This window comes from Sceloporus undulatus, chromosome 2, assembly GCF_019175285.1.
Source record: "Sceloporus undulatus isolate JIND9_A2432 ecotype Alabama chromosome 2, SceUnd_v1.1, whole genome shotgun sequence".
NCBI lineage: Eukaryota > Metazoa > Chordata > Lepidosauria > Squamata > Phrynosomatidae > Sceloporus > Sceloporus undulatus.
In genome coordinates this window covers 111,187,309-111,199,674 of record NC_056523.1, presented here as the reverse complement: position 1 = coordinate 111,199,674, position 12,366 = coordinate 111,187,309, and the positions used below count along the sequence as shown (strand labels likewise).

General features: G+C 40.4%; 1 protein-coding gene across 1 annotated transcript; it reads right to left on the bottom strand.

Annotated features, from left to right (window-relative positions):
* Positions 1 to 620: 620 nt before the first annotated feature.
* Positions 621 to 10,657, bottom strand: EFCAB9 (EF-hand calcium binding domain 9). Its single transcript, XM_042451287.1, has 4 exons — positions 10,519 to 10,657; positions 8,403 to 8,551; positions 2,989 to 3,165; positions 621 to 1,471 (listed from the first exon to the last, which is right to left on the bottom strand). The coding sequence occupies exons 1-4, from the start codon at positions 10,652 to 10,654 to the stop codon at positions 1,310 to 1,312; spliced, it is 624 nt and encodes a 207-aa protein (XP_042307221.1). The 5' UTR covers positions 10,655 to 10,657; the 3' UTR covers positions 621 to 1,309.
* Positions 10,658 to 12,366: the final 1,709 nt, after the last annotated feature.

Sequence of the window (12,366 nt, the reverse complement as noted above, 5' to 3'; positions counted from 1 at the left end):
ACACACACACACACACACACAGAGCATCTTTTTGCAGTAAATATCAGTGATAAAATATGCAACTTCCAGCTGTGTTGACTACCTCTCTTCTTTTGTGTTAGGTAAAAAAAAAAAAAAGCTCCCCCCAAAACTGAGGTCTTAACAATGAATTCTGTATATTCAGCAGACACTCTGCCCCAGAGCATTTGCATTAACATCTGCTTCTAAGACAGCATATCTCCTACTTAGTAAGAGTGCTGGCTCTTCTGCAATGACATTCTGCTTTTGCCTCCAGGAAGACTGATGCAGAGGGCCCACCATGCCCACCTCAGGATCACAGGGGAGGCAGAGTGATCACAGGAACCCATCAAGGTTTTGCCTGGCCATGGTCTCCCCATCACAGCCTTTTTATTGCATGCATCTAGGCAGCAGTCTGCACCTTCTTCTCTATATGCCTTCAATAACTTCTAAAGAAGTACTCATGTAATCCTGATGCCTCTATTCAAAACATGAGTTTTCTGGTCACCATGGACCACTGAGTAAGAGCCCTCTTACACACACAAACACATACACATTTTGGGATAAGTAATATTGACACTTTAATGTCATTTCTTCCATCAAATGACATTCCGACTTCTCTGTGCCTCTTGCATACTGTCTTCTGTCACCCAGGCCTCTTCCTGCCACAGATTTCCTCTGTGCATTTCACAATCTCTATATGCTTGCCTCATCTGAATATGATTCCAAATAATTCTACCTGCTTTTGTAATGAACTGCATATTCAAGTGTCTCAGACTTTGGATGATTGTCTCTGTGGTGTTCTCTGAGCCCCTTACCATGGTGTACCATGACTTTTGGTTAAATTCTGATGTGCATCATTTGGGTAGTCATGTCTATGTTTAAATATGTGTAGCAAGGAGATGTGAGTGGTAAGAATTCCAAGAACACGAGAGAGATTCAATAATACTTTGACGCATTAGTATCTTGTGCACTAGTTATTTGTATATGGAAGTAAACTGTATCATTAAAGGTCTGATCTATTCTTTGTGTTCTTCACAAAATAGACAAAGACAGAAAGCTCAGCATAGATCTTCTATTACTTTCTGGAAAAACAAATGATCTGCCATTTTAAAATAAAATTTTAATATTTTAATATTTATATAGTCTAGCACAGTCACTGGTCTCTTGTGATTTCTTTGAATAGTTTCAGGTGGCTAGGTTTTTTAATAGTCAAAATCCTCTTTATAGGTTTTTTTTTCTTTTGTGTTTTAACTTTGGCTATGAGAGGAATACTGCTGTTTTCTTCCACATCTAGTTAATCTTCAGTGAATTAATCTTCATCCTCTTCCTCTCCAGGTTCATCCTCAACTTCATCCTCAGCTTCAGCTTCTTCAGACTTATCTGTTTGCCTTTTCAACTTCTCTGTTGCTTTTCTCTGTTGTCTGTCAATGCAGAAGATTGTAAACATCCTGAACTCCTTGTAGTTCAGTTGCTAAAAAGAGGAGAGAGAAATAGAATAACAATTTAGTGAAATATGGATGGTTGGTTTATGAAATGGTGTGTCAGAGCTTAGTTTCCACCCTTCAAACATCACCACTCCTTCCATCACCTTTCCTTCCACCCTCCTTAGTGCTAGTGCTCCTGAAACTCCAGCCAAGGTCATAGTCATTAAAATACAAATGATATATGTAACTAAAGAAGCAATATCTCTATATGTAGGATAGGTTAGCCACATGCAGTTGTAGTTGGAAATGCAGCAATAATCCTGAATCATTCGTCTTCTGCAGTGGTAACCATCAGATTTCTTCCAGAAGGGAATTGTACCCTTTCCACCCAGAAACAATGTTGGGTGGAAGGGGTGAGGTCAGGGAGGTGAATTAGCATTTTACATTTCAGATATTAATCTCCACACATTGGCAGATCTTAGAAGGACAGTGAAGTTCTTCCACACTCTGCTGATAAACTCCTTCTGTCAGCTGAATGTATGGGCACAACAGCTAGCTCTTATCCTCAAGCCTCAGAAGCCATCTCATCCAAGTCCCAAGGGTGGAGCAACTTTGGTATATTTACGGGTTGTGTGCTTGGATAGTCATAAAGTCCTATTACCAAAAAAAATAAAAAAATGAAAGGTAGTGAAACAAATTCATAGTAGTTTGAATGTCTATAGATAATATAACCAACTATATCAAATGGACCAGTTGGGTTTCATTTGTATATTCCTTCATCACCTACTAAAATTAATTCTGAATTTTGGATAAACAATGATTTCAAGGTTGCCTGCCTTGTATGTATATGGTGGTTTGCTAGCTATCTGGGGAGAAGAGCCTCCATGTCCATGGGACACTGACATCAACATTAACAAATCATGCCAGAGAAAGAGAATCATAGAGTTAGAAGAGAGACCAAAGCTCATCTGGTCCAGCTCCCTGCCACCATTAGAACTACCATAGTTTCCAATTGTGGTTATAAAACAAGTGTGGGGATTTTATTTTATATTTTGTTAAATGGCTTAATTCCAGTTTGGGAAAGGCCTCACAGTTTGCAAAGGGTAGGTCTAAAACTGAAGTGAGTGGGCTATCTCATAACTAAAAATGTAAATGTGGATATTTTCTCACCGTGTATATGCACAGCTCAATTCTGTTGGTGTTTACTCAGAAATAAATCCAAGTGCTATAGTAGTATCCCAGTCTGCAAGCCAGAACTCACTTCTATACAAAGAACTGCCAAGGGCTTTAAACAGCCTTTCTGATCTCTGATCACTGATCTTTAGACTGCTGTCAAGGTACCTCCCCACCTTCACCCCCCAGTTAGAAATAACGGTGTGCTTTCTTAGGATGTAGATGAGCCATACAGAAACAAGAATAGGAATGTGTAACACACTTTTCTCTATGAGGAAACAACCTCATTCTCAGATGGGCCTTTTTCAGGCCAATGAAAGCCAAACATACTATTCACATGAGACAGTAAGGTAGGGTGGACCCAAGGCCTCCTCCCACCACCTTTGGTTACCTCATCACCAGAGATGTCAAAATCCTTGAATATCTGGCTTAGTTCACTTTTCTTAATATTGAAGAGGAAGCGAGTGGCTTGGAACTCTGTAGGGCCTACTGTGTGACCTCCGTCGATATCCAACAACTCAAAAACAGCATGACAATGACGATACATGAACTGCTTTTCAAGGTGATTCTGGTCCAAGAAATGAAGTTAAAAGAAGAAAGAAATTAACTTTTCCTGCTGATCTCAATTCCTGGTTTTCCAGGATAAACTAAGCACTGACAAAGATGTTCCTCTGATTTTTAATTTGTTTTATTTTTACTGGTAGCGATGGTAGTGAGGATGTAGAATAGATGCTTTGGGTGTTCCTGATATGTACATTCCGGTCACCTATTGGGTTTCCATGGCTGAGTGGGGATTTGAGCCTTGGTCTCCAGAGTCATACTCTAGCACTCAAACCACTACACCACAGTAGTGGAATCATTTTATTTAAATGCTGTGGAATAGGAAACTTTACCAACGAGTACTGTCTTAATCCCACTTTGGGAGAAAGGTGTCATGTAAATAACCTAAATAAATAAATATATAACTCCATACATATCTCAGTGCTGGGTCTGTCCTGATCTGTTTAATATAAAATGTAACTGAAGCTATCTAGTAATGCCTTAAGGATCCTGCACTCTGCCACCCCCCTCCCTACACACACCAATGCTACTGAATGCATATACAAATTCCAGCTGCTTACTTTCACTTTTACAATTGAAGAGTAACACAGATTAATTGCAGGGTGTTGGTCTAACAAGCACAGCATCTCCATGTAATGAAAAAAGAATTCAGCCCTTTGGTCCCATCTTGGTCACTCCAGGTGCCAAAACAAACTGCCTATATTAGGTCAGAGTGGGCAAAGCACCTCCTTCAGCTGTTACTGGACTGAAACAGCTGGCAGCCCTAGCCTGCATAGATAATGGGAAGGGGTGCTGAGAGCTACAATTCAACTATAGCTGGAGGGTCACATTTTGTCTGCAACAGATAAAGTCAACACCAGAATGACTCTTGTTCCCAATAGGCTCCACTGAAGTTGAATGCAAGGCTGATCGGATTCTGCCCAATTGTTTGAAATACTGAGAAGACATAATAATGTAATACTTAGGCCTGTTTCGGGCGAGTTACACACCGCCATTAAAGTACGCACGGAGCGCGTACTAGGGTTAGGGAGGTGCGGTGCTTCCGCACCTCCCTAACCCTAATACGTGCTCTGCGTGTAAAAAATGACGGCAGCCGTTCCAGACGGCTGCCACCATTTTACATAGTGGACGCTGTGCTTCCGCATGTGTCGCGGCGGCTATGACGCCGCAAGTGCGCCAGCGGCGCTTTGCGGTGTCATAGCCACACCGCGAGAAGGAGCTCCATTTTGGAGCTCCTTTTTTGTTCCGTGAGGGAGTCGCGTGGTTTGGCTGCTGCGACTCCCTCGTGGGGCAAACAGTAGCGCTGGGAGACTGCCGCAAAGCAGTGGTTTGTAACCCACGACTGCCAAAATAAAGCTGCTTCGGGTCTCTTTGGAGGTACGCTGTTTAAATGATGCATGCATCCTAAGAATCCGGAAGCTGCACCAAAGCTGCCCTCCAGTGCTTAGGAATGGAGTGTGGCTTTGGTGCAGCTTTCAGATTCTTAGGATGCATGCATCATTTAAACAGCATACCTCCAAAGAGACCCGAAGCAGCTTTATTTTGGCAGTCGGTAACAGGCTTTAGTTTCCTTACTCAGAAAAGGGAACTGGTAAATTGTTATGACTTTTAGAGGATCTGGAAATAATTACAGTTGGTTCAGGTCATGTTCCTTAGCCACACCCTGCCTTGAAATTGAAATCCCTCTCCCTCATGCTGACCTCATGAGTTCCCCTTCTTTCTTTAGTTATATCAGTCACATGGGGATGTGAATGTGCTGATTATCCGGTCTAGTAACTTCCCAGCTCAAAATACTGGATTGGCAACCTTCCAGCAATGCAAAGCCAAAGTAGATGAAAAGCTAGCATTCTGTTTTGTTTTGTTTTACTTTTCTAAATAGCTATCATGCACTTTAGAAATTTCCCCCTCTGTGTTTACCATTGACACCTTCCGTACTGTAAGCCATTTGTAAATGCATGTCATTGCTTGTGTAAGCTCAAGGACACATCCAGGTGCCTGAATGCTCCTCAACACTGCAGGCTTCCAGAACAGTTAGCCACACTGGAAAAGACCATACACCACAAAAGGAGTGACAGGTAAGGGAAGGCAGGGATTCTGCATTCAAAGTACATCCCCATAACCAACCTCTTCAAATCTCTTCTTGTCTTTGTGCTGAAATACTATTCAGCAGGCTTATCCAACCTGGTACCCACCACATGTGTAAGATTACAGCTTTCATTGTCCCTATACAGCATGACCACTAGCTGTGCTGACAGAGGGTAATGGCTGTTCTAACTCAACACATCTGGAGAGCAACAAGTTGGGAAGAGCTGCTGCCCAAGGCCTGGAGACAATGAAAGAATTTAAGACTACACACCAGACAAGGCATGTCTACTTCAGACTACCAATTTCATCTAGAAAAGGTAGTTGAATTCAGAGGTGTGTGAGGAGTGCAGGCCACACCAGATCACATCCTAAAGGAAGGTGACACCATTGCTCCTCCAGACATCTGCCTTTTGGCAGAAAGAGGCTGTGGCGTTTGCCTGCATTCCTTTAAAATGCTGAAGAGATGTTGTCAGTGGGGTGAGTCTCAGTGGGAAGAGAAATGAGAGGCCCTAGTTTTTTAAAATATATATATATTTTAAATTAAAAGTTTTAACATTTTTAAAATTTAAAAAAGTCTTTTAAAATTTTATTTTAAAACATCCAATCTTATCAATGTCCACTTTAACAACATGAAACGATGTACATGTAAATTCACTTAGGCTTTGCTTATGATATTGTAATTTAAAGGTATAATTTTAATTTAGCTAGTTGTTTTATGTCACAACTATTACCATTACATTCAGTGATATATGGGAATAATGATTTATGAGTAGCATTAGTACAAAAATATTACTAAGCATTCTGTATGGTATAGTATGGGAGGAGGTCAATGGGGCAGAGGGGGTAGCACAATGTGTTACTGCACCAGGAGACACCAACCCTAATGATGCAACTGTTTGGCTTCCTCCAGATCAGTAGGCTCATGATACTGAAACATGCTCAAGGTAAGTCATTATATATGCTTTCACTTTCATTCCAAGTATTCGGTTTTGGTTTTACTTTGAAGTAGACTGGTTCTGTTGCTATTGACAAACTAGTGAAGTTTGCCAAGTAAAGGTTTCAGTAAAAGCAGTTGTACCTGTTACTACTACATGAAATCAGATGCAGAAATGCCAATGTGCCAGAACACTTTCTGGTTTCCTTTTTGTAATCCTATACCTAAAGTTAATGGGCAAGTTTAGATGTGGTATTCCTGACTTTAGCAATTATAGTTGGAAACAAGTGTGGAAATCAAGGTCTCATCCTGACTGCAGTGAAGAGCTTCTAGCATAGTGTCACGTTGGTTTGCTAAGTAAGATCTTAAGCCAGAATCAGGACCTATTAAGACAGCTGATATTAAAACAAAGTTACCTATTATAGATCCCGGAAGAACTCTCTGGTTTAAGCAAAACAGGATTTCTGTGCCAGAGCATGAGATACGTACCAAGTAAATAGAAGAACAGGGGATAACTATGCAAGCCTGACACTTGTTTCTGATTTTATAAATCATGGTTTACAAAGATCAGAATATACATCAGAACCTTCCCATTATGAAGAACCAGTTTTCTTTTCTTGGTGAGCATTGGTATTCTCTCTACCTGTGGGTAAACACCTCCTTATCCCATTTAATATTTCAAATCAAATTAAGCAAACATTAAACTAAAAACAGCTTAGAATATAGGGTTGTAGCCAATGTTGGCTGTCTGCCAGTGGAATGAAAATAACTGATGGAATGCATTCCTCATTCTCTTGTGCACTCCCTAAATCTGCTGTTGAGGGTTAGAACCTCTGAAGCAGGTCTGATAGATTGCCAGATTGAAAACTGGTGACAGCTCTTGTACCTTTAACATTTGTACAGAAGAGGGAATTTTAATAGGTGTTACTTGGCTGTCTCACAAGCAACACCTGCTGAAGTTTCTTACTATGGTTGCTGCTGTTGTTAACTGCCCTTGAGTTGACCTCTACGCATGGTGACCTTGTGATTGAAATATCTGCAAGACCCCTTATCTTCCACTACTCTGCTTAAATCATGCAGATTCATGCCCATGGCCTCCCCAATTCAGTCTATCTATCTGGTGTGATTTCTACTACCTTTCCTAGCATTACTGTCTTTTCCACTGAGTCATGAGTCACTGAGCCCTCCTTCCGACCACCATCTTGAGGGGGAGAGAGGCCTGGCCTGAAAGAAAAAGAGCCCTCCTTCCAACCACCATCTTGAGGGGGAGAGAGGCCTGTTATGTTTTATTTTGACTTTTGATACTGTATTGTACTTCCTATTGTACACTGCTTTGATCTAATTTGGAAAAGCGGTATATAAACAAACATTATTATTATTATTATTATTATTATTATTATTATTATTATTATTATTATTATTATTATTATTATTATTATTGTCTTCTCCTGATGTGGCCAGAATACATCAGCCTCAATTTGATAATTTTGGTTTCTAGGGGTATTTCAGGCTTGATCTGATCAAGAACCCGTTTGTCTGTCTTTTTGGCTGTCCACAGTTTTCTCAGCACTCTTCCCCAGTATCATATCTCAAATTAGTTTCTTTTCTTTTTATCTGTTTTCTTCACTATCCAGCTTTCACATCTCTACATGGAGACGAGGAATATCATGGCTTGGATGATTCTAACTTTAGTGCTCAATTGTATATCTTTGCAGTTTTACATCTTGCCTAGTTCTTTCACTGCTGCCCTTCCTATTCCTAGTCTTCTTCTTATCTCTTGGCTTCAGTTTCCATTCTGTTCAATGTTTGATCCAAGGTATGATAATTTTTTAACAATTACAATTTCCTCATTATCTAGGTTGAATTTAGGCAGGTCCTCTGTGGTCATTATAGCAGTTTTCGTTATTTTCAGCAGCAAGCCTGCATTTGCACTCAAGATCTTCCTTGACCTTCCTTAGTAATTGTACCAAGACAATGTTTTCCACTAGTAGTATAGTGTCATCCACATATTTTAAATTGTTGATGTTCTACATAACCATTAAAGATACAGGAGGCCTCTCCAGTTTTCAATCTGGCAACCCTAGTGTGTGCATAGAGCACAATAAAGGAGATAGTAAGCCTTGTTGCATTCCCTAGAAGCTTGCTTATGGGATCTTCAGTACAACCCACTACAAAACAGAATTTTTCTATATACGCACCCACCTATAGGAACTAAATTAACTTGCCTCATGAGACATTATGATGCACACCAACATGTAGAATTCATCAAAGCTGACCTCTCCTTTTCCATTCCAATCCAGCAAGTCAAACACCAGCATGATCTGAGCCTTGGTCAGGTTAGTTATATAATGAAGAAAATTGTAAAACTGCAGGTCTGGAAAACAATGTTGCATTAGGCCTAGTCCATTCAAAATATCTAATCAATATAATTCACTATACATGTTTATATGAAGTATGTTCTAATTCATAGTACAGAGAGAAACACTGATTAACAGGCAGGCTGAATGATTATTAACAGAGGCAAGAGATACAAAAAAACTTTGAAACTGATATCTTCCAACTATTTTTCAGAAAGGAGCTCCTCTATTGTTTTTTTCTTCAGCACATATTGTTAAATAACACAATTGTCATCACAGTGATAGTGTGTCCTCTATCAAAAATAGTTATAATGAAGGAGAAGGGCCAAAATGTTATGTTGTCTCAAAGTGTCACCTTCACCCAGAATCATATGTTGTTGTTTTTAAAGTGTATACAGCATTAAAAAATTCTGGTCCATTTTGGATTTGGCTGTTCTACAGTACTTACAAAGGAGACTGGGACTTGACTTTGCTTGATGTTGCATTAATGAATTTGTAGGAAGACCAGCAATATTCAACTACTGAATGTACAATAAAGGGACACATATGAAAACTTTGGGAATTTAGAACAGACTTTCTCACCCCGCTACTTTTAGTCTAGGATATGCAAAAATTCAAGGAGATAAAGACTGCATCTAGTATAGACAGTGGTGCATAAGGTGAAAGAGAGATGGTTTAAATTGCAAGATGGAAGCAGTGAGCTGTACTTTGTATGGATCAATGCTTTCCTATCTCAAACTGTTTTTGTAAAGGTGAGGACACTCCTGTTTTTTAAAAAGTATTTCCAAGGGATGGAAGCAAAAGCAGGGGGTTTCAGCTCTTTGGATCGCCTGCCCATCCTGCACTTTAATTACTCAAGCCCATTCTATTGTTTTAGATGGATTTAGTGTTAGACCTTGGACCCTATCACATAGGGTTAAAACCCCATCTTACCTTTCCCAAATTCAGTCCTAATTCAGGAGGAAGCCAGGTGTTATTGCAAAGAAATCACCACTGAATTGCTGCCCAGGTCCATCCTGGATGTAGCCCAGGTCCTGTAAGCCACTTCGGTGGCCATAGTTGGAAACTTATGGAACCTTTCCCAAATTCAGTCCTAATTTGGGAGGAAGCCAGGTGACAATTTGGCGGTGATTTCTTTGTGATAACACCCGGCTTTCTCCCAAATTAGGACTGAATTTGGGAAAGGTAAGCCAGAGTTTTAACCCCATGTGATAGGGTCCCTTGTTGTGCCTATGAGTGTGCTTTGACACTTATTTGGGGCCCTGAATAACAGATGCATAGGATAAACAAAGAAGTGTCTGTTGTCTTCATGCTCTGCTTATAAACGTCCTAAATAAACCTGGCTGCCCACCATTGGAAACAATCATGCTAGACTAAATGATGAATATAGAAAGAAAGAAGCTGGGGGGGGGAATCAATTCATTCAAGACGTGGTGCTGGAAAATAGTGCTGGGGATTCCATGGACAGCCAAAAGGACAAACAAATGGGTGCTAGAGCAGATCAATCCAGAAATCTCCATGGAAGCAGAACTGAGGTTGTCGTACTTCTGACACATCATGAGAAGACATGACTCACTGGGGAAAACACAAAGGCTAAGAAAGGTGAAGAGAAGCAGAATGAGAGAAAGGCCACATGCTAGATGGATGGACTCCATTAAGGAGGACATGGGTAGCAGAACAGTGGAGGGCAGGGAGTCTAGGAGATGTCTTATCCACAGGGTTGCCATGGGTCAAGATTGAATCGAGGGCAGTTAACAACAATAAGAATCAGTCCAGCTCCATTAGATATTAAACTTTTCAGTAATGCTATGGCCACCCAAAAGTATCCTCCAGCATTCTCAGCCTCCTCATTTCATCCTGCTGCTTTCTCACACTTAAAGTGAAAAAACAAGACACATTCATAATGGATCTGACCAACAGCAACAGAGAGATTATGTTGGAATTATAGTTTGCACCCTTCCTTTAATTGCTCTATTGTACTTACTATTCAAAGCATTCTTATTATGAACATCAAGAAGAGAAAAGTAGGCTGTCAGGGCTCTAGCATTTCTAACAGATAATAAGCAATACATTCTATCTAAGCATAAGAAATGCAGGAAACATCTTGGTTTCAGTTTCATCTTGCCACAAATGAATTCTGTTCACCAGTGTAACTCTGCTGTTACTCCAGGTGATGCCTATGTCACAGTCAAAGAGTTCCATCTTGGAACTGGAACATGATGATGATGACAAGGAGGGAATGTAGGAGTACTCTAGCAAATGTGTTCAAAATGGGACTGTCTGCCATGAAGGATTTGGCATGAGACAGGGGTGGGAACCAGTGTGATGTAATAGTTTGAGCACTGGACTATGACTCTGGAGACCAGAGTTTGAATCCCACCTTGGCCATGTAAACCCACTGGGTGACCTTGCTCAGCCTGTCACAGAGGATGGCAATAGCAAACCCCCTCCAAGAAACATGCCAACAAAACCCCATAATAGGGTCACCTTAGGTCACCATAAGTTGAAAACAACTTAAAAGCACACAACAATAAAAACAACAAAAGGGTGGGATAATACATAAAAGAAATGGGTAAATTATCAGTATTCCTACTATGTACACCATTAGTGAGATCCACTTCAAGAGATTTTTGATGTAATGTCACCTAGAAACCAATCTTTGGGAATAAGGATTGAACTGTGCACTTTACCTCTCTTGGAGGGAGTCACTTGTTTTTAATTCTTTAATGTTTCCTTCCATTATTCAAATATTTAGTTTCCAGTGTTTCCAGACCCCTATATTAAGTATCAAAGCTTATTTTTTAAAAGGATTTTTTTTCCCAGAATTCTACTGTGAATTTTCAAGGTGCGTATTTGATCTCTTAAATAGATGTGCATGTGTGACTATTCTTCTTCCATTGGCCTCAGCCTCAGGGGGGTGCACCCCAACCCAGATGCCCCTAAAAGACAGCAATGGAGAATATGATTGTTGCTGGACATTTTCTGGATAGAATTAGTTTGGTGCCCAATTCTACCATTGGCTGTGAGAACCCCATCAGCAAAAGGGCTGGAATGCTTCTCTGCTGTAGGCCGCCTGTTGCATCATCTACCCCCATGAAGCTTATGCTATAGCCATAAAGTGTGTCAGAGTTTGGCACTGAAACAACTCTTTGGGAGGCCTAGAACTACACCCAGTTCCAGCACAGAAAACAAACCCCTCCCAAAAGTTCAGTTAGTAAAGCTCATATCAATTTGCTATATAAGACATGTAACTCCAAATTAATGCACTTCCAAGCTCATTCCCCTAGATGTCCCTATTAGCTTGCATTTGTCCACCACATGTCTAAGTAACAGAAATGCTCCACTAAACACATCTGGATGCACAGTATTGTTAGAAAGGAGGAGGTGAACTAAAGGTCCTCCAAATGTTTTGGGCTACAACGTCCATTCAGTGGTTGTGGTGGATATTTTGGATGGCAACACTACTGTAGTTGCCATTCAAAATATGTAGAGGGCACCAGAGGTTGCCCACCCTATAGTGTATATGTAGTATCATTCATGTGGCAAAATCAGGTTTCTCTACATCATCTGATAGGAAGCTGATAGGAATAAAATCAACTCATTTGAGAAGTGGTGTTGGAGAAGAATACCACAGATACTGTGGACTACTATAAAGACAAATAAATGGGTCCTAAGAACCCATAATGACTTAACTGATGCTGTTATTATTTTGGCCATAACATGAGAAGACATGACTTACTAGAAAAGACAATAATGCTTAGGAAGGCAGTAGGAAAGGGGGAAGACTACACAAGGATAGGTAAACTCAATCAAATGTCATGGCCCTGAGTCT

Bases quoted from the DNA above. Each gene is read 5' to 3' on its own strand.
- EFCAB9 (XM_042451287.1), bottom strand. From the start codon at position 10,654: ATGAAACTGAAACCAAGATGTTTCCTGCATTTCTTATGCTTAGATAGA. The intron at 3,166-8,402 runs GCAAGTTAATTT...TTCTTGGACCAG, and splicing joins GCATCATAATGTCTCATGAG to AATCACCTTGAAAAGCAGTT. The intron at 1,472-2,988 runs GTAACCAAAGGT...TCCTCTTTTTAG, and splicing joins TTGACATCTCTGGTGATGAG to CAACTGAACTACAAGGAGTT.